The 23,346-nt window shown below is 42.9% G+C and overlaps 1 protein-coding gene across 2 annotated transcripts in view; it reads right to left on the bottom strand.

Moving 5' to 3' along the window:
• The window catches only part of LOC124613864 (ETS-like protein pointed), an 816,307-nt gene that overhangs the window by 581,451 nt on the left and 211,510 nt on the right, over positions 1-23,346 (bottom strand). For both annotated transcript variants that reach the window (XM_047142590.1, XM_047142591.1), the window contains exon 3: positions 16,256-16,397. In XM_047142590.1, the coding sequence (XP_046998546.1) occupies positions 16,256-16,397 (142 nt within the window). The remainder of the gene's footprint in view (positions 1-16,255; positions 16,398-23,346) is intronic.

Below are 23,346 nucleotides of genomic sequence, written 5' to 3'. Positions count from 1 at the left end.
ATTTTGTAAAATGACATTAAATGGAACGAGCACGAAACGTCATTGCAGGGAAGACGACTGACTGGTCGGCAATAGCGTGTGGAGGGAGGTCTGGAAAAACTGCAATGCGCACCTGTAACGGAGACCGCTTGCGTGAACCATTCTCGAGCACTGCTCGAGCGGTAGTTACCCACCAAGCGGGATCAAAGGACGACATCGAAACAGTTCAGAGGTATACTGCTCGATTTGTTATCACTCGTTTCGACCGGTTCGCGAATATTATGGAAATGCTGCGTAACCTTAGACGGGAATCTTACGACTTTTTTTTCCAATTCACGAAATTAAGAGAATCAGCGTTTGCGACAGATAGCAGCACGATTCCTCTGTCTACAGTTGGGGGGTTGGGTTGTTTGGGGGAGTAGACCAGACAGCGAGGTCATCGAATTAAGGAAGGATGGGGAAGGAAGTCGGCCGTGCCCTTTCAAAGGAACCATCCCGGCATTTACCTGGAGCGATTTAGGGAAATCACGGAAAACCTAAATCAGGATAGTCAGACGCGGGATTGAACCGTCGTCCTCCCGAATGCGAGTCCAGTGTGCTAGCCACTGCGCCATTTGTCTACAGTCTCCGATTAAGGATTGTAAGCACAAAAAGGAGATCATGGTTCAGACAGGCAATCATTATTCCCTCGTTTTCTTTGCGAGTGAATAGTAGAGGCTATTACTAACAATGGTAGAATGTATACTCCGCCACGCACTGTACAATGGCTTCCGGAATATGCACGCACGCATGTATGTACACAATCTGATCAAAAGTATCCAGACAACCATACGTCATGCGAAACTGACCATTAGATTTCACGAAAGGCGGACTCGCCAGTATAAAAGGAGGCGGGGAGTACCATAACGAAGCAGCAACAAAAGAGTGGGTCAATTAGGAGAGCTCAGTGATTTCTAACGTGGACTACTCATTATGTGTCATCTGAGTATCAAATCCATCAGAAGCATTTAAACCCTCCTAAAACTGCCCAAGTAGACTGTCGGTGATGTGATTGTGAAGTGAAAACACGAAAGAACAACTACAGGTAAATCACCACCAGGCATACTTCGTGTATACTGGGATCGTCGAGCACTGCGGAGGGTAGTTGTAAAATATGATGTAATCAGCGGGAGAAATCATTCGTGAGTTCCGAAGTACTACCAGCAATCCTGCTAAAACAATAACCGTGAGTACGAAGTTTAAAAAAATGATAATCATCGAGCAGCTCCTCATAACAAGTAAATGCTAAGCGACGCTTGAGGTGGTGTACAGAGCGACGCGAACTGGGCAGGAAATGACTGGAAACGAGTGATACGGAGTGATGAATCACGTGTAACTCCAAGACTGGAGCAGGAGGAAGTGCTGTTCTGGTATGTGGGCGTCTTCCGTGTTTGGTCCCCCTATTGGACTTAAGGAAACGCCAAATTCGGAAGGATATTAACACATTTTACAGCACTGTGTACTGCGTGCAGCAGAGGAACAGTTCGAAAATGCTGACTGTTCGTATCATCACGACATTGCATCCTCTCATAAAGCACCATTTGCGAGGCAATAATACGTGGACAAGAACATTCCAGAAGGGTAGTGGCATGCCCGAAGTCCCGACCTGAACCCGATGGAATACCTTTGGGATGAATTAGAAAGTCCATTTTTCTCCAGACTCCAGCGTCCAATATCACTCCCATCTCTGGTTTCGACTCTTAAGGTAGAACGGAATACCATTCCTACACAGACATCCAGACATCGCATTGAAAGGGTCCCCAGCGAAGTTCAGGATATCACAGAGGCGATGGGTGGACATACCTCACATCAGTGTGTACCAATAAGTGTCTAGGACCTTTAATCAGATTGTGTCCATATGTAGATCAGTCCTTGGCACCATCTACTCATTTTATTCTCTTCATGAAGCAAAAAAAGTTATATTCATTCGGCTATGAAGAGGTGACCTCAACTGGGCACAAAATGACGAACCATATTTGAATGTGAAACATACACTGTTGCAACGGTTCCTTAAATCTCAGCACCCTAGACTTCATTCTTAAACCATTCTTCATCACACTTTATTTATAGAGACAGGTGTTGGAGCTAGGTGGAAGAGTCCTTGTAGCGTTACGAACCACACGAGGGAAACGATGATAATTGAAGCATCGATGCTCGACATGTAACATCTCCCGACACGAAGCTTCAATACGTCGGTTGTGTTAATAACGGTTCGTATGCCGCGAAAGGAAATAACATTTTGTGTTTAACATCCTGTCGAGGACGACATCACGTATAGGGCATATGCTCTAGTAGGCTTCAGGATGAAATGAGGAGGATTTGAAGCTCGCTTCTCCAGAATGCAGATCCATTGCGTTAACCTCTTCCCCACTTCTGTCGATAAATACTCCGCGAAAACAATAAGTTTACGTCCCACAAACCCTGGCGCAAATCTAATACTACTACGTTGCTGGACTTCTAATCTCATTGTAGTCAACTCTGTATCTATTGAACAGTATACAATTTCTTTTAATTTCCACTGCGCACTCGTACCCATCTTCGACAATAAGACGTGCTAAAAACACACACATTTTCCGTGAGTAGAAGTGGGGGGAAGGTTCAACATAGTTTCGCCTTGCTATCCTGACTGTGGTTTCCTTGTAACACTTCAGTCAATGTAGAGATAATTACTACAACAGCGTCAAGGCAAATTCCTTCACCTTCGTATCTTTATCCACCCTCTGTGTCTAATGAGCTCCAATGAGACATTGAAATCTTTTGTTTTCCTTCCGTTTTTTTCCCCACTACATGTTATTCATACACAACTGGACACTTTAACGCTCGATACCTGTAAGTAATGAATGCTCTCCTAGCTATTCTGCACTCAGTCATAAAACGCTAACCAATCGTTAACTTTACGTAGACCGTGTAGGTACCTGTTATTAGCTGTGGCGTGTAGGTTTACTCAAACGTATCACATACATCTGCGGTTACCTAGAGAACCGAACGTCTGCAACCATTTATTATGGAAGCTCTTAGATGGCAACGTTATGGTTTTCTGGTTGAGGATAACTTGTTCTCGGGAATATGGCTCTGAGCACTCTGGGACTTAACATCTGTGGTCATCAGTCCCCTAGAACTTAGAACTACTTAGACCTAACTAACCTATGGACGTCACATTCATCCATGCCCGAGGCAGGATTCGAACCTACGACCGTAGCGGTCACGCGGTTCCAGACTGAAGCGCCTAGAGCTGCACGGCCACACCGGCCGGCTTCTCGGGAATATTTGACGCTTAAATTTCGTACGTTAAATTGTTACTATTGATACTTTGGCAACGAATCTAAGAACAAAAATGGGCAGTGGGATTGATGGGTATATATTTTATCATTGTTCTGAAAAGATAATCAGTAACGGCCAATTTAAATCGCGTAAATAAGTGTAGTCTGTCCGACAGGAGTATCTTTTAACACGTGGATGAACAACGAGCCTCACTGTCTCTTTTTGAATGAGACTACTGTCCGCCGAGATACGGTCAATATCAAACTTCCTGAGAGGTGGCGAGTTGGCTTGTGTTCAGCGCATATCGCTTGCCATCCCCTGGGGCAGAAACCTCATTTCCATGGCTGATTGCAAGGAGACTGCCTGCCTCCCCCCCCCCCCCCCCCCTCACCGCGCGCACGCACACACACACACACACACACACACACACACACACACACACACACACACACACACACACACGACGAACCATGTAAGACAGTCGGTGAGACCAGCAAAAGATGATACATACGTTCTAAAGACAGAACCGTTTGCTCCCCTGAATTAAGACTACCCTCCGCCACTCACTGTAGGGTGGCTTGGCGAGTCTAGATGCAAATATAGATGTGTAGAAGCTCATCACAAATCCAGAATCATATACAGCCGTGAAACACGTTTTCCAAAAGGAGGAACTTCACATATAATACTTCGAAAACGGCTAAGAATAAGAGCAGTGCAGGAATTCGAAGATGTTTAATTCATTCAGAATTATAAGAGAATTCGCTGAGTTAAGAAGGGAACTTTCTGTACCATACGACAGTGGCTAATGGGGAAATAATTAAAGCGTTCATTAGTCCCAATGTTGGCCGGAATACTAGTGCAACACTGCATATTGACATCTTGGAGGTATTTATGTTGGATTACTTTGATCTATAAGCTGGATGATACAGCGTGAGGACGGGCCGTTTAACGTGCAATCCAGTGGTGTTCAACTTCAGTTTCCCACAATCATAAAATAGGCCTAATACAGAAGATGCAAAACTAGAGTTCCTAAGTAAAAAAAGGTGATTCACTCAACTGGTTCGTTGCTTGCAACATAAGTGGAAATGATAAGAAACTTTGAGACGTCGTCGTCCTCTGTTAACATACACGTGATCCCGCTCCTTTACAAACGCAGTATTGATGGGCTCCATATGGTACTTTGAATATCCGGCGAGCATGGACGTGTCTATGGCAAGGAGACACGCAAGTAGAGGAAAAATACATACTAGAACAAAGGCACGACATGTTTACGTCGAACCAAAAGCAGCTGTCAGTGCACGCTAACTGCACTTGTGTTCTGAGTCAAATACGAAGTTCCAAAAGCTTGCAGTTCACACTGACATATCAATGTAACCTACATGCTATGCCCATCCCACAGGTTAAGACTTCAAATTTCCGGCTGATAGCAGTGAATAACCAATGTGTGAATGTTGTTATTCATCACTACAAATACTGAAGACCTGTTTCCGCACAATCTAATCAGATTTTGCATTATTTCGCGTTGTCCACTGTTAAGAAACATTGTTTCAACACACGTAAATCATTCAAAACTGTTGCTGCATTCTAATGTTCACGAACTCTTAAGTACTTAAACTACTTTAGAAATAAGATGCCAAGTGTCCTTACCTTATCTGCATTTCTCTCTTTTGAACTAACAGTCAAAATATAAGAGTTCAAGGAAGCATTTAAAGGTAAATTAATAATTCTAGTTGTTAGTCTCGCCTCTCCAAAGATACCTCTCCAGTGTGGCTGCAGCCACAGTACGGCTATCTGTATCGTTTTAGACACACAAGCAACCTCTCAGTAGCTGGGTCCATAATAGTCATGGTTAGTGTAGTACAAATGCTTCAAATCAGTGTTCAGTTTATAAAGCCTAGTCTTAAGACACAATTTACTGTAAGAACTAACAAAAATGGATATATGTAAATAAGTGTGAATCAGTCATGAAATTACAGACAAAATTCCTGGAACAAAATCTGGTCAGCCATCCCAGACATACTGAGCAACCAGAATATTCACAATTACAACTGTTGGCAAATTACATCACTATGTCGCACTACGACTCGAACCCGCAACCTCACCTTTCAACGCTCTCAGTGAGGGCGGACATTGTGTCTTGGCCTGATAGCTCAGTCGGTAAGTGCATTGCCTCTAAAAGGCAAGGATACAAGTTTGAATCCCGACACGGCATGCAGTTGTAATGTGCCAGGCGTTCACTGCGGAGTGAAAGGCTAGTTTTAGTTATGCGAAGTTTAATGCACTCTTGTAAACAACGGACACAAAAGGTAAGGAAATCAGAATGAAACAAACGTCGTTAAAGCATATCAATGACCGCAGGAATACTAATCCGGAGAAGGAGAAATTTGAAACATTTTCAATGTAATGCTTTTTAAAGACCGTCAACAATTAAGGGACAGAGAAGGTACAAAATACAAAGATACTCAAAGAATGAGATGGAAAGTAATTTTATGGAAACATTATCTTACAAAGGGAAGGATAATAGTTCTCATGCCGCTGGAAGAATAAGCACAGGTGAAAACTTCTGCAGACCGACAATGATAGACATATTTATTGTAGGTTAATGATGTTAGGTGAAACAGTTATGTAGAAATGGAGAGACTAACAAAGGACAAGAAGATTTGAAGGACAGCATTGAACCAGTCCAGAAGGATTAGCTTTAGCAAAAGGAGTAACAAATGGCTATACACAGCTGTTAATACTGTAGATGAAATTAATTCATGTCCCTCTTTTGCATTACCAGCGAGTTTGCGTAGTGGTAAGACACTGTACTCGCTTTCGGGAGGACGGAGGGTCGAATATCCGTACAGCTGTCCATATTTGTGTTTCCCGAGGTTTCCCTAAATCGCTTAAGGCGAATAGTGGACGGTTCTTTAGAAAGAATAGAAGGGGCGATTGTCTTCTCTAATCGGAACCTATGTATTAAGTGGACCTATCCCTCTCTGCAATAAGAGTCAAAAGATCAGGGAGGCATTTGATGTGTTTCTGAGATGTTACGGTTTCAGTTAGTCTGGAACAGGATGTCTAGACAGTACAGATGGTCCTGTTACCCAGTAACAGCCTGATCCACATTTGTAACTGTCCATACGTAAGGTCATCAGATAAGATAGGAATGAATCGATATATTCTGTTCCGTGGGATACAGAGTTCTTCATTCCAGGAAACGTATGATGGGGCGATAACTTGCAAAATAGAACCAAGAGAACGCCGAAGAAAGATCGTGCCTCCTCGCTCCAAAACCAGAGCAGTCACTGATGTAGGGACGTTGCCCGAATTGTATGAATCTACACTGAGTAGGAGAACGCACTGATTATATGGCAGTTGTCTGATCACAACGGGTGGAAATTTTACCCCTCACTTACACAATTACGAAACCGTAAGGTTATTTAAGGATGAACTTTAATATCGAGGAAATAGAACAGATAATGACGGAACATGCAAGGAGGACATAATAGCAAGAACTGCACAAGGTAAAATAGCTTTCTGTAAAAAGAAACACCTGCTAACATCCGAAAATAAACCTTGAAACTCAAAAATAGTCATCCAAAGCTATGTCTGGAGCAAAGCTGTGTATCGGAGCGGAATATGGACAATGGAGACGACATAAATGAAACGAAGAAAAGTCTCTGAAGTGCGATATTACAGGAGACTGTTGATGATCAAATGGACTGATCGAGTAAGAAAACTTTCTCCAGCGAGTCAAAGAAAAAAACGTGCAATTAAGAACATAAGGAAACGGAGAGAGAGAAAGTTTGGACAGGCATTACATGAGTCTTAGCCGAAAACCTTTTTGGAGGGGCACGCATAAATATGACTAGACGGGATGTATCATAATTAGTGGCGAAAATCGACAAGGGTGGAAGTATACGACAACAGAAGCGAAAAAGTTCCAGTAAACATGGATCCCCAAATAAGCCGTTTGCGAGATAACTGCAAATGTATGGCTACGAGCCGCCACTGGTTTCAGCAGAAAATATTGCCTTAGTTAGTAACAAAATTCAAATGTTTCATTAGTAAATCTTTCGATTAACTTCCCAAATAACTGGACTAAAATTTCAGCTGTGGTTTACCTAAATAAGGAATACAATACTAATTCAGCACGTTCCATTTACAATTTACTGTACACTTTAAGATGTTAAGACTGGTGTTCCATATGTCAACCTTGCATTTGTATGCAGTAGTGCACTCCCTTCTCTAGTAAGTCACGGATCATCGTGACAAGACTGTATAATTCGCTGCTCCAGCTATTCAGTGACATCAACGGGAGTGCTGTACTCTTCACTTCTGAGATGACTCTAGACAGAAAAATCCATAGGACTGAGGTCAGATAATGTTGGAGGCCAACGTTCAGGTCCACCTCGACCAACCTAACATGGGCCAAACTGGTGCGTTGGACGTCGTCCTACATGAACAGCAAAATGGACCGGTACCCCACCACGCTTGTAGCACATTCCTCAACCATGGATCCTTCGTGATACTCCAGCCAGTTGGATGAGGAGTTAATCTAACTAAGTATTTCGTGCTGCAGTCAGTTGCGGCTCATAGCCACACATTCTAAATTATCTCGCCAACGGGTCATTACGGATCCACATTTACTGGAACGTTTTTGCTTCTATTGTTCTATACTTTCACACATGTCACTTTTCGCTATCACATATAATACACCTTGTATCGCCAGAACCACGTAGAGGAGATCAACAAGGGAACAATGAGAAGGGAAAGCAAATCTGAACATTCAAAGTTCGGGTAGGGATGATGACCGAATGGGACACTGATGAGTAGGTTACTTACTGAATTTCAAGGTTGCTGATTGCCACTGTAACAGAATAGTGGCTGCAAAGGGTCCAGGGATGGTGGGTTTTTCTTTCGCTTCTGTTTCACTCTTCTCGCTTTCTTTCATTTCTATATTTTTTCTGTTAATAAGGCTCAGAAAGTAGTTGCAGTCGTTTAATGTTATGGATTAAATGTCATATGGAAAGAAATATACACTGACTGAAAAAAATCGGAACACCAAAAAATAATTAATGCAGAGTAATTAACTTCCGGGAACACATTTTTCTAGATAGCATATTTACATGATTAACATTTGAAGATTATAGGTTAATGTAAGAGCGAGGTAAGACATTGCAAAGATGAAATGCTGGTACATTAGTAACAGGTGTAACCGCCAGAATGTCGAACGCAAGCATGCAAACGTGTATGCACTGTGTTGTAAAGGGGTCGGATGTCAGTCTATTGAATAGAGACCCATACCTCTTACACTTGATCGGTCAGTACCGGGACGATTAATGCTGTTTGTGGATAATGCTGGAGTTGTCGTCTGATAACGTTCCATAGATGCTTGATTGGAAACAGATCTGGAGATGGAGCAGGCCATGCAATGTGTCGACACTATGTAGAGCGTGTTGGGTTCCAACAGCGGTATGTGGGCGAGCGATTTCCTGTTGGAAAACACACCGTGGAATGCTGTGCATGAACGGCAGCTGAACAGGTCGAATCAACAGACTGATGTACAGATTTACAGTCAGGGTATACGCGGGAAAACCACGACAGTGCTTCTGCTGTCATACGAAATCGCTCCCCACACCATAACTGCAGGTGTAGGCACACGGGCTGTTTGCACGCCCTCAACTGGCCTCCTCTCCTGACCAACACACGGCCATCACTGCCACCGAGGGAGACCAGCTTTCATCAGAAAACACAACAGACTTCCATCTTGTCCTCCAATATTCTTTATGCCGTGTGGCTAGGGCCTCCCGTCGGGTAGACCGTTCGCCAGGTGCAAGTCTTTCAAGTTGACGCCACTTTGGCGACTTGCGTGTCGATGGTGACGAAACGATAAGGACAACACAACATCCAGTCCCTGGGCGGAGAAAATCTCCGATCCAGCCAGGAATCGAACCCGGGCCGTTAGGTATAGCATTCCGTCGCGCTGACCACTCAGCTCCAATGAGCTCTCGCTTTACACCAGTGAATTGGCAAACGGGGTGGTTTGGGATCAGTGGAATGCATGCTACAGGGCGCCTGGTTCGGAACTGTCCTTGAAGTAACAGTTCGATGTGTCACTGTGGTGACAACTGCTGCTCAGACTGCTGATGCAGATGCAATACGATGGATCAGAGCCATACGCGTAACACGAGTGTCTTCTCTCTCTGTACTGTCACGTGGCCGTCCGGAACCCGGTCTTCTTGCGACCGTACGTTCTCGTAACCATCGTGCCATCAATTACTTACAGTGGCTACATTCCTGCCGATTCTTTCTGCAATATCGCAGAAGGAACATCCAGTTTCTCGTAGCCCTTTTACAAGACATCGTTTAAACTCAGCGTGCTGCTCACAACAGCGTCTTTGTCGCGTTAAATGCATTCTTGACTGACATCAACTCGCCACGTGTAATCTCGAAGGTAATTAACGCTCACGGCTGTTACAGCGTGTGTTTACAGCAAATTTGATCTGCATCCCCAAAGTGGCACTACTAGCACAACTGTTACGCAAGTAGTGCGAATTCTGGATAGACATCATCTCTCAAATGTAGAAACACGCCTCCCTACTTCCGCGTATGTCGTACAATTCCTTGGTGTTGCGATTTTTTTTTCCGCCACTGTATATAAAAGACCTCTGACAGCGTACCACGCAGCAGCTATACCGAATGAAGAGGATGGCTGACAAGCTAAAGGAATAGGGAATTGCAACAAACCAGTCACAACGCTGATGGCCGAAACTACAGAGCTATTGCACCGTTACATTCATAGGAGTAGAAATTGTAGTTATAGGTACCGGTCGGATTACTGCTGGACAGTAGCGTTCCACAATTGTGAGACGTCGTTTTGTGCAGGGAATAGGTGAGGTGGCAGCCCTGTGGTAGGGGCCGCCCCGCGCCCGCCTAATAGAATAATCGCCAGCATCCTCATCAGGCGGCCGCGACACGCTAAATCAATGCCAGCCAGCTACGCCTGGCCTCGCCTCGCCTGCTCTAGCCAAGCGGCGCCACCTGCCGCACAGTGAGCGCAAAAAAACCACACGCAAATATCTATGGCAACGAAATTTTTGTTTTTGCGCGACGCCTCAGCACCTGCTGGATGCTTGCTTTTCTTCAGACACTGTCTACGATCTGTCCAGAGGACGTTCGTACGCTCAGATGCACCACAAGGTACAATGCGTGAAACTACGTAAACTTTATTTAATACGTAGCATCTTGAAGATGTGTATCACTGCTTTAGAAATTCTGAAAAGCTGTTCTCCTTATCGTATACGTCATTTACAGACCAAGCTGTGTCAATTGTACTGTTCCTCTTCCTCGTGCATGGGATGTAACTTTAACCTACTGCCCTTTTCCTGTCCTGTTCCTTCCTCGCTTCATTCCACGATTCTCCTGTTTTTAGTTTCTTGGAAAGCGTGGTGCTCACGGGGTTTCTTCTTAAACGGAGTGCGTTGCTAGATACCTACCCTACCTCCTTGGTTTTCTTGCTGGGAAAGTAGCGGAATATCCGGTAGCTCAACCATGTAGAATTCAAACAAGCAATCCACCTCCTAGGAGTGGTCGCTATCATCTTTCCCACGTGTCTCTACAGTTCACGAGTATTCTCTCCGAATGCACCTGACATTCTCCTTTAGATCTGGCTTTCCCTTATTTCTTGAGATGATCTTTTCCATTCATAGAGAGCCATTCATCTGCATATAGGGCCTCTGGCTGTATCACTATGCAACAATGAGGTCTCTTGACTTTACTGGACGTTGATTTGCTTTTGTAGCTACTTTTGGTTCGATCAGTGGCACTAAGACTTTTTCTCTCTGAGGTTTTGATTCTATACTAATACATAATAATATACACAACAACGACTATGATTTGTTTACAGTTTCTTGGATCACAAAATCCGAAGAAAAGGCTGAAATTTATTGATTGGCTCTCACTTTTCGACAATGACTTATTGTATGTATTTTACAAGAGACGACGCGAAAGCTGAAAAGAAGTAAAATATTTTAAGGCAGTTTTTTGGCCTGCCTCTGGTAGGCTTACTGTCTTCCAGCAGTTCTCTTACCATACAGCAATGATCACTTAACATGGCAGCCCCCAATTCAGCAGTCTATATTTGTTTCATTAATGAAACAATGTCATTTGCGACTTCCGAAAGATCCACGGTGTTGCAGCCATTAAACGAATCATATGTCAGAGTCGAATTACATAACCACATTATGGCGCGACAGAATTTCAGTCCAATTTCATAAAAGCATTTTTCATAGTATATTACAGTGCGGCTCTTCGTAGAACCATATCATGTAACCGTGAAGCTCTTTGGAATTTTCTGCTTTTAAGTGTTGCAGAAAGCCACTTGCACCCTTTTTTTAAGGTTTGCCATGGAGTTTTCTTTTTTCCCTTTAGAGCTCATCACGCTGAGTGTTGTTCAAAAGTTATCTGACCTGTTGACCGATAAACACATCTTTTTTCATTTTTTCGAAACTAAATTTTTGATATAAATGAATGCTGGGAAATTTGTGTGAAAATCTTATACAAATAAGTCCGAGTTTTATATATTTGAATTTCAGGGCATATATTGGTATACAAATCTGTTTCCTCTTCACGAACGAGAATAGAGAAGGCAACAGGTACTGACCTTGTTGACGGTATTGTTCTGGCCATCACCTGAATTTACTAATTACGGACCACTCAGGACTATGCGAATGTGATAGTCTGATGTGGATCTGAACCTCTACAATTCGAATCGAGGAACACATTGCTGTTGGAAGAAGTGCATGAAAAGCTGTAAGGTAACTAGTGCACACTGCTCGCTATAAATGTTCTATTACATCACGACAATGTGACTATGCGAGAACAACAGTGGAGGAAAATCCCCAACAGCTTGGAGGGTCAGGCACATAACAAGCTGTCATAGCCATCGGTTATCTCAGCAATAAGCGTACCAATTTTTTTAAAATTATTCTCCGAACTGTAACAGTCCACCTACATAGTAATTGGCTAATAGCACTTCTGAAAGATTCTCCTGCCAATAACGTCTATTACTTACGTAATTGTTAATAATGTGTAAGTAGAAGTAGGGAGAAGTGTATCGTGTAGTCTGATAAACATTTTAATTAACAAAATTTCGTAACTACTTTCGGAAATATCATTATCAATTCTGACGGTTAAAATCAACCTGGCACGTGGCACGTATAACACAACGACAGTCGTTGAAATAATCATGTACACAGTAACAAACTAGTATAAAACCTATTCTTTGAAGAAAGATCTACAATTATTATGCTACAGGGCTTACAGTATTTTATAAACGTAATTTTATTAATATTCTCTCACATTCGTTTCTATTGCGTGGGAATATTATCTAAGGTATAACAACAACATACCGAGAAAGAACTACATTTAAATAGCTGCGAATCGCCAATTTTCTACCTCAGGACGTTTCTGCCGAAATACTGTTCTTTTACAAATATTTCCCCTTCTTAATGCATTACGCTACATTTAACAAGTACTGTTATGACGGAGAAAATATATCACAGGTGAATCGGTAATTCCGCAAACTGGAAGAGAAGTGAGATTTCTAAACAGTGTTTGATCTTTGTTGCAATAATTTCGACGATGAGATGATGTAGTTACAAAAGTGTAAAAGTTGGGTATTTAAATGTGTGCGGATTGCTATCTTGTCTAAACGTGTCCTGTTTACAGGATCGTACTCAGCCGAAGTATTGTGTAAGGTTCGCTGGCTGAAGAACTGAGCTGCGCACCGGTTCCTGACAGCTATCGGTATACGCGAGTGCCCCTCTTTGCAGCGCGCGGTCTTAGCTGCATCCGTTTGGAATAATACATGCTTAATAGTGCGTCGGCAGCTGCATCGCCTCATAGTTTAGAGTGAATAATTCACCACTTTCGTCTTGGGCATCCTTGTTCTCATCTAGCAAACATCCGACGTCAACCATCTCATAGAAATTCAGAATTAATCTTCACCTCCGACTGAAAATCGTATGACGATAATGAAGATGAATACTAATGCTCAGTATCTTACATATTCGCATATTACAATAATGTCGTAACGAGGAAATTTTAGTATCAAAAATTTTCCCCACGACAAAGTGTACACTCGATAGAAGAAACAATGAAAGCTAACCTACCTGTGTGAACACAGTCAGTATTACCCAGTTGACGGTTGCAAAATGGTTCAAATGGCTCTGAGCACTATGGGATTTAACATCTGAGGTCATCAGTCCCCTAGAACTTAGAACTACTTAAACCTAACTAACCTAAGGACATCACACATATCCATGCCCGAGGCAGGATTCGAACCTGCGACCGTAGCAGTCGCGCGGTTCCGGACTGAAGCGCCTAGAACCGCTCGGCCACAACGGCCAACTGACGCATGCAGTGTTCATACTAGAACAGACACCGCTCACGGCTATCGTGCACAGCCACTTCTGTAAGCCATCTGCCTTTACTTTTGCACTTGGAGCAAAAAGAGTGAAGCCCAATCCTCGAGAAAGAGAACGGGGATGCATGTATCGCAGCAGAAATTCCAATTGATCTCGGTAGGCTCCGTTGAATCACAGTCTTCAGTCGGAATCCCATGAGGTAATCACCACAAGACGACCGTCCACTGCTCCACAGCCCGGTGTGGTTCTGCATACAGTATCTGGTATGGTGCAATAAACATCTTATGGACCAATGGCGGGATATGGAAATCGAAGTTGCCCAGCTCGCACCGAACATTCGTGGTACTGGAAAAACGAAGGGTGATTATGTTCAATCAACGGCAGAGTCTTTAGAAACGAGGGACAAACTCGGATTGAGAAAAGATATTAAAGAAAATCAATCATTCCCTTTCAAAGGAACCACGCGCACGTATTATTGCAAGGCGCGAATACGTTGAGAAAAGTGTAAATCGAAGGTGGAGAGGGGAAGAAAAGGAAAGGGAGGGGAGGGGCTCACTGCTGTCAGTTGCACGGGGACATTAGGCGGAATCAGCAGCAACAAATGAAAATGTGTACCGTACCGTGAATCGAAAACAGGATCTCCTGCTTACGAGGCTGTTGCGTTAATCACTGCGCCATCTGGGACACAGCGTTATCGCATCGGCGCGGACTAACTAGGCACGCCTCACGGCCGACTCACATTCTCATCGAGTGCCACCTATCTGCAGTCCCTGTCCACTTCCTCCATGTTCGGTCTCTGAGATTCCCACAGGAGGTCGGACGTATTTGTGCATTCTCACTGAAGAATGTCGATCCATTGCCCGGCTAGGCCAATCAGATTATATGAATGCGTGATGTCTGTTCTTTCGGACGTGTATGGAAGAGCAGACACCAAACTTTCAAATACATTGAGAAATATCTCGCTTAGAAACCGGACAACGATCCCTCGTTACACTCAGAGTATCCAAGCCACACACTATATAGATTCTGCTCTTCCAGTTTTTATCTCAAGTAAGTACCATATCAATATACACAGTGCACCAAAACACACAAACAAAATTTGGAGGTGGGATTCTCGTACCAAAATGAAGAGTAAAAACATGTAAAGGCAGGACAAAAAAAAAACTCGTTTTAGTCACTATCTGAAGATCTTTGGCTTGTTCACTATTTACAAACTACAGCCCACAATAACTGTTCACAACGTCACCAGCTCATGGAACACGAGCATAATTTTTAGCATTTTAGATATTCGACAGCTAAACTTTACACGTCGGCTTTTATTTTAATTTTATCCATTTCACAACCTGTGTGTGTACATGACAGAATAACACCCTTGTCCACCATCTATGTACGTTGAGTACTTCGGCTCTGTGTACGCCTAAGCGTAAGATCTTTGGAAGAGATCTGTGGTTAGTAGTCGCATATCCACGTTGAACAGTGTGTGGCCTTGACATCTTCGTTTAGTGCGATGGAACACGAAATGCATATAGTTTTAAAAACTATGATGTTCTCCCGCGACAACTGAGTTAGTAATTCCATTTTTATAACAGTTACGACATCTGCAACCATAGGCAACGCTATTTAGACATGAGAAGAGAGTTTTTTATGGCATAATGTGCCATCACTGAATTTGATGTAAAGTAAGTTATATTTCACTAACGTACCCTAATATCTGACTTGTTTAGTTTAATTTTTAAGTGTTTACTAATATATTGAATCTATGGTGATTTTGCTGTATACATACTTGATAATTTTCTAAAACCAAAACTGTATATACGAACAACCAATGAAGGAAAAAGACTGCTGCTAGCGGCACTAAATCACAAATAATTCATCGCAGCTGCGGCTCCAGTGCAATGAAGACCACCGAGATTGGCTCTTAATGATTACACCAATATCTTTTGATATGAACTCGAAAACGGAAAATTTCGGAACCTCTTTCAGTGACATTTTTGCAGATTTTTGAATTGAGTGATCCGGTTCTCAAAATGTGCCTAAGTATTTTTATGTGTACCAAACTGTCAGTAGGAGTAAGGGGCCGTGCGGAAATACACATACAGTAATTTTTCGCACGCTTCGTTGGCTACTGTAACACAAAAGTCAGTGGTTGATACTCGTTCTAAGTACCTTGCACGACGCACTTTCTATTGTTTTCCGAAGTATGTACGGCAACTTAAGGAACGCTGGGGTAATAATTTCGATCGTCTTGCGCCGGTCGAATGACATCCGTGTGACCAGCAACGGACCGCGATGGGAAGTCCGTAAGTAGAACGCCCCATTTTGGACTCGTCGCCACTCTCGTTTACGGGAGACGCTCTCCTACTGTGTCACCCCGAAAGTGAAGTCGGATTGTGTCCCCATATTTTTTGACACAATAGCACAAATCATACGAGGAACTGAAGCAACCGGTGCTGCTTTTTATCTCCTGGCTACTGTGATTCCACATACGAGATCGCTTCCATCCCTTGGCACAGCACCTTATTAGTATATACGACATGCAGAGTAGGTAGCAAAGTACTCACCGAGCGAGCTCTCGGGGTCGCTGAGGTCAGACAACGAAGGCACCTTCTGCATGGAGCACGAATTGGGGCCGGAGCCGGGTACACAGGAGTCTCCGCCATCGACGCGCTCCTGCTTCACCACCAGGGGCACGGGTTCGCGTTTCTGCAACGTGAACACCACCATCACTATACCGCTACACGCATGGACCATACAGCTAATACAAATGTTTACACTAGGTAAACGGCAATAGTCAAAATTTAACAGAAATATTAACCGGAAACAGAATAATCTACATGCCTACACATGTCAGGACGCAACTGCAAAGGATACAAAGAAAAATAACAATATTTCAGCATTACTATCATCATCGTCATCATCATCAATTACTATCTACATTATAATGTTTGCTACGCACGAAGTGTTATATTGTCAATGAAGCACAGCAGCAAAGTAAAAAAGTTTACTATTTTAATAGAATACAGGAACAAAAAAACTAAATAATAAGAATTAATGGCTTTATGTTCCGCTGGTACTGCCTGATGAAGTTTTACGAAAATGTTTCGAGCAATACTCAAACAAGGTGGTTGGGTAACTGGAACACCATTCGAACATCACACCTTAAGAGTCATGTGTACACGGATGTGTTGATGTACCGGACAGGCAATTAAAACACTCTGCGACACTGCCGATGTGCGTGTTACTTAACGAACTCCGGGATCCAAAACGATAAAAGCAGAATGAAATATATTGTGATTTAACGTCTCATCAGTAATTAAGTCACTGGAGACTAATAACAAGCTATGTTTCAGCGAAGCAGTAATCTGCCACGGTTTTTTGAAACACACACGCAGAATACTGAATCACGGGGAATGAGGCTCGCACATATGACTTATCCTCGAGTGCTGGGGGGTGGGCTTGGACCCCGCCCCCTCTGCCGAATCTGAGGCCACCCCATAACTGTGCACAGAGAGAGAGAGAGAGAGAGAGAGAGAGAGAGAGAGAGAGAGAGTTGATAATATGAATGGTTCTAGGAAAAATGTACTTGTGAGACCAAACCGTTACAAGGATGACATATCCTAAGGCCTAATCGGGGAAGAATTTATATGCTTTTGGGGTTTTGCTCCTCGATGATTTAGTTTTGTCCCCACTCTCTCTCTCTCTCTCTCTCTCTCTCTCTCTCTCTCTCTGTGTGTGTGTGTGTGTGTGTGTGTGTGTGTGTGTGTGTGTGTGTGTTTTCTGAACAGAAACTAAGTGACAGTGACTAGTTCTTCTCAAATAAATAACGTCACTTAGTCTTGACGAATAACTTCCGGCAAATAACGAGGCTATTGACATTGTAAAACATTTTATTACGCGTAAAATCAGCAATAAAAGTGGATTGTATTGTACGTGAAAGTACGAACGATGCACTATTTTTCCACATTATTTTCTCCATTTGCGATCCACATACATATGGCGTGTAATCATTTCTTTTATATCACTGTCGTATGTTGTGAATGATAATCAGCTACTAACATTTCCCATCATTTCCTTTCGGCCACAGGTGCAACTTTCATCAAGGGTTGTTTTAAGTAGGCTTGCAATGAACACATGGTGCAATGTGCCACTTCCCTATAGGCTGTCATTTCGCTGTTAACTCGGACAGCCATGTAGCTGAGAGGCGATGTGGCTGACTAACGGACGAAAAGCTGCACTCAGTGAAGCCAACAGCCCGGCTGTGGCTCCCAGTGCGACACATTAACTCACTGCTTCATACTCCAGCAGAAGCCCCCCCCCCCCCCCCCTCAGTCTGGGATGCCTCTGGTGTGCATCATTTTATATTCTGACAAGATGGAACAAGCAAATCTAAGTTGCGGTATGGCCTCTGTTTTAGGTGAAGAGAGGAGTGCGGTAAAAGTTATAAAATCTTGTGTAGTGTCGGTACTGCAGTCAAAGCTCTTACACAGGAGAATTTAGTGTGTTGCATAGTAGCTGGTCCGTCCTTTTTAACCCTGTGGTCAGTCAACCACAGTTATTGGTTGAACTGCTTTAGATCATTAAACTGAATTTCTCATTTATATAGGAAGTTACAAAATTGACTTCCTCTGCATCTGCACTGTAAGTATCAGGTCGTTGTCTGTTACGATGCCCATCTCTTCCTTGGCCTTCTCAGATTTCTCCAGTCAACTGAATTAGACTCTGTAAGGTAGTCTGCTGATCTTCATTCTTTCGAAATGTCCACTCCATTTTCTTCTGCTGCATTCAGTTTTGTTTCTTACGTTAAATACGTGTAATTCCTCTCAAATCTCGTTTTTTTAAAATCTGTCTTCTCTGGTACAGCCTTTCACAGCACGAAGATCCCATTTCAGAAGCCTGGATTATACTTTACTGTCGTTTGTAAATGACTCACGACCCACTTTGGTAGTCTATGTAGTGTATGCAGCCAAAAAATATTTTAACTAGTGTTATTTTGTATGTTTCGTTCTAAAGTATGTTTTATGCTCCATAATTGTTTTCAAATTTTTCAGTTTCTGGTCCATGTCGTGATCACACTGGTATTGATATAAAATCACCCATAATTAAAACGTTTGACCTACTCTACTACGATATTGTTCACCACTATAAAAAGCAGTTTTAATTTTCTTCGGGATATAGTGATATTCGGCTGTTTTGTTAGGAAGGTAAATTCTAACTATAAACGAAATTTTAGTATTTTTTTGAATCACCACAGAAACTGCGAATTAAGTCATAACAATTAGTGGCTAAGTGCACTGTATGTGGGATCGTGTGCGTGCGTGCGCGCGCGCGTATAGCACGGCTGCTAAAGACCAAACCAGCACACAGTAATAATAGCAAACACCACCACCACCACCACCACCAATAATAATAATAATAATAATAATAATGATAATAAGTGAAGACAGATTCCAGCTGTAAGTGGTGACTAGAGGCGCCTTCGGTTCCAAATCGTTAGTTTCACGTGAGCAGCAATCTGTAGACGCAACGTTTAGCTGCTGGAGAGAAGTGAATACGATAGCGGTATGCAGCTGCTAAGGGGCACTAGTTGAACGTTACAAGGCGGGCGCAGAGTGCGTGACGCAGCGCGAGCAGCGGAGCGGCCAACCCAACGGCCAGCCCGGCATGCGTGCGGCGACAGAAGCGGTGCGAGCGAGAGGCAGGCAGGGGGGGCGGGTGTCGGATTGCCGACGTCCACTCGTGTGTCCAGCCAGCCGGCCACGAAATCTATGGCTACCGCCGCGTCTGCCACCTGTTGCACCAGCTGCCTCCACTCGCTACCTGCCATTCGTTCCACTTCCATCACATACGACGTACTAACTAGTCCTTAATATATCTCTGCCAAAGCGGCTGTTCATTTTCACAACTCTATTATCGATCACTCAAAGCAGTTTCATGCAACTCTCAAAAATTCTCAAGAAAATCAACTTTCTATTTCTCCGCGCGACTTAAATTAACTGAAGGGAGGACAATTTTCGATGGCTGCGTGGCGTTATCGGTAGCGTTCAAGACTGTATCGCTGGTTCGTGTCAGGTTTCAGTCATTAATGTTTCTCGCTTTTAATTTTCGGTCAGTTCGAATACCTACGTCGTTTAAACATAAAATTTATCAAATATATGCTTGTTATATATATTGATTTAAGCCCACAAAGGATTGCTTATGACTAGTTCTTCTTCGATGATCTCTTCCGTTCCCACTATGTCTTGAGCCCTGCTGTGAAAGGGGCTTCCGACGTTTAGGGACTCTAGGAGGTGGTGACCAAGACTCTACCACAGCACAAGATTTGCAACTATCTTCTACCTCAAGATCAGAGATCCCAGCCGAATACAAGCCCTTAGCACTTCATTAAGCCACAGGCTTCCAGTCTTGTAACTTTGAACCACTGAGAAGATCTTCTTGGTAAGCCTACTGTTGTTCATTCGTTGTAGGTGCCCATAGAACTTGAGCCTCCTACGTCGCATACTGGTGTTCTCTAACTGTTGGTAGAGTTCAGAATTAGACTTCAGTCGGTATGTTACATCTGGGAGCAATCTCGGGCCATGAATTTTTCTGACAATACGTCTTTCGGCTTTCTCCAGGTCATCCATCGCACCTTTTCTGTTCATCGAGAGGGTCTCTGCGGCTTGCACAAACTGTGGTCTGACAGCAGTTCTGTAATGACAGACCTTAGCATTATTCAAAATACACTTCTTGTTGTACTGATTGTGGGACAGATGGTACGCTGCGTTGAGTTTGTTACCCCTTTCTAAGATGAAGGTGTCGTCTCCACCATTGGGGTGGATCCATTCACCAAGATAACGAAAGCGATCGACCCTCCCAATCGTTCCATGTATAGTCGTTAATGGGGTGTTACTGGAGTGCCGGTTCTCAAAGTATTTGGTCTTGTCATACGATATTTGTAACCCTGACTTCACCACTCTCTCATGCAGGGCTTGGACAGCAATGGCAGCATCCTTCGAGTTGTTGGTTAAGATTACAATGTCATCTGCGAAAGCAGGGCATCTTATCTCGATTCTTCTGGTCCCAGCTCCAATGGTAACTGGTTTGATTCCTAAATTCCTCAGCGAATATTCCCAGGTTTTGATGACTTTATCAAACACCAGATTAAACAGAATGGGTGATACACCATCACCTTGTCGTACTCCCTTTTTGATGTTGAAACTCTGAGGTAGTTCTCCCCTGAACTTCACCTTAGAGGCTGTATCCGTGATAGTCTGTTTGATGTGTGTGTGTGTGTGTGTGTGTGTGTGTGTGTGTGTGTTGTAATCCTCACCTCGTTCTTGCAATACTAAGAAGAGTGTTTGGCGGTCGATGGAATCATAAGCTTTCGTAAAGTCGGCGAAAACCACGGTGATGCTCGTACTCCTTTTTTGTTTTAGTTGGAGAATGGTTTTCAGATTGAAGATCTGCTCAGTAAAGAACCTTCCACATCGAAATCCTCCTTGATATTCACCAACTGTTTGATCACACTGACTTTCTACATTGTCCAATAAAATCTCGAAGAGCACTTTATATCTACACTTTGCAAAGACGCTTCCCAATCTACACTCTATTTCTCTGCCTGTTCAAACCTCGTCCTTTCGGGCGCGTGTCTTTTTTATTTTATTAAAGGCGATCAATTATGCATGGTACTATGCAAATGTTCGTTTCCAGAAACATATTTCTTTAGTTCCTCTTCTGTCATCTGTTGTTAAATAATAACCTTTCCCTAGTGATTATAGCTTCGTTGATCTTGCGTAATCTTGCTCCTTTAGCACCACGATTACATTGTTTGTTCTATTAGATATTTCCAAATTTCAGTGCTTTCTTGATTATTGTTTTGCCTCTTTAATCTTTAAACTTTTCTCGGTATTCTCACGAAGCCCAGTTCCGTGTTTCGTGTCGTTTGAACTTCTAGTCAGCCACATAATGCCACGTGAGCGCTGACAGACCAGTTCATTTCCTTTCACTTTTTTCTCCTGATCTTAACTTCATTTTAATCACTGTCTTTTCGACGTACCATCAAGTAGTAGTGATAATAAATTTCATAAATGCGCTACAATCCTTCTAACTAGCACTTAATATCACCGATAATCCAGATTGTTATTTCCGTACATATTATACACGAGTATTGTTTCGGAAGTCCCTCGAATTCTGAACATCTTATGCGATTTTACACAGAAGCATGTAACTGATCATCGTATATGACACACAAGTTAGGACGAAAGATAGTTTCGCCCAGTAGCTACAGTTACTTCTAAAGGGGAATTGCATGATCATGATACGTCCTGTCTTACCCAATCCACCACGAACCAAGTATATTGTACCTAAGTACAGAGCTCGTTCTCTCTTGTCTCACAATAAGTGGAGTGAAATAAAACATAATATGCCATTTTCTAAGGGCAATTGGTTCAAAAACAACAAGGACAGGAACAGTGAGAGGGCGCAGCTTCATGATTTAAAAGACAAATGCGGGTAGGATTCGCGCTATGAGGGTTTCGGACATACACAACTATGTACATAGCTACTTCACCTTTTGGGTTTTTGATGAGTGAGTTTGTGTCATAACAACTGACATAAACGGCAGTATCTTTTTACTGAATTGACTCAGAAGCTTAAATTATTTACGACGCCAAGGCGCAATTGTATATGCTCGTCCCTCGGAAATATGATTCTTGGGAGAGTCCTCTATCATGTGATTAAGCGAAATAATCGCGTTCACGCATATACAGTCTGCCATTTGTTTCCACGAATGGATTTCTCCACTGCAAGTGATTAGCGAGCATTGTTTACACAGCAACTGCAGAACGCTAGTGTTGGACTGTACTAATACTGATGTCGGAGTTATTAGGAGTAAACTGAAAATGTAGGTTACTATATTCTAGAAACGATTCAACAAAAATGAACGTATACGTTCAGCATAGATACAAGACAGTTTATTCTCGGTGTACGAGTATGTGTCACATCCTGTATGATAATCTCCACAGGAAGTGATAAAGATACATATCGGCATCGATAAAGAGATGAAAGTGTGTGACGATATTTTCACACTTGACAACTCCGAATACAGAAAGTACTCCTGTGTCCTACTACCGTGTTAAGCATCCGGGTAGACTGAAATCTCCACCGAAAGCTGGATAACCAACGGAAGCAAGTGAACAGCAAAGCGCGACCTCAACGAACTACATACGGTTTTTCCGTCATCGCTCAACGAAATGCTACTACATCTTTTACTGTCCTGGAAGTTTGAAACGTACTCCACCTCTTTTTATACTAGGAACTTGATTAAATCCTCGGTGAACAGTACTAAATTCTGTGATTCATCCCTCATGATTAAAGTAAGTAATAAGTAACAATCCGGGCTTTTTTATTAATTTCCCTGAAAAAGGTATACATATAAGTCTGCCCTCTAACGGGCTGTGTATAGAGTCCTGGCATAACCTACCAGTCTTTCATAACTTCACGATACCGATATGGAGTTGCTGATTCATGATGGAGACTATGTCTTTCGGGCACATTACTAGAGGAAAATGATAAGCGACAATCAGATAACACTACTGGAGTATATTCCACGCTTCTCCAACGTAATTTCATTATTTTCACCGCTTGCTTTTACGAATAAAGGAGAATCCAGTGA

The sequence above is a fragment of the Schistocerca americana genome, chromosome 4 (assembly GCF_021461395.2).
Source record: "Schistocerca americana isolate TAMUIC-IGC-003095 chromosome 4, iqSchAmer2.1, whole genome shotgun sequence".
NCBI lineage: Eukaryota > Metazoa > Arthropoda > Insecta > Orthoptera > Acrididae > Schistocerca > Schistocerca americana.
This window is presented reverse-complemented; position numbering and strand designations above follow the sequence as displayed.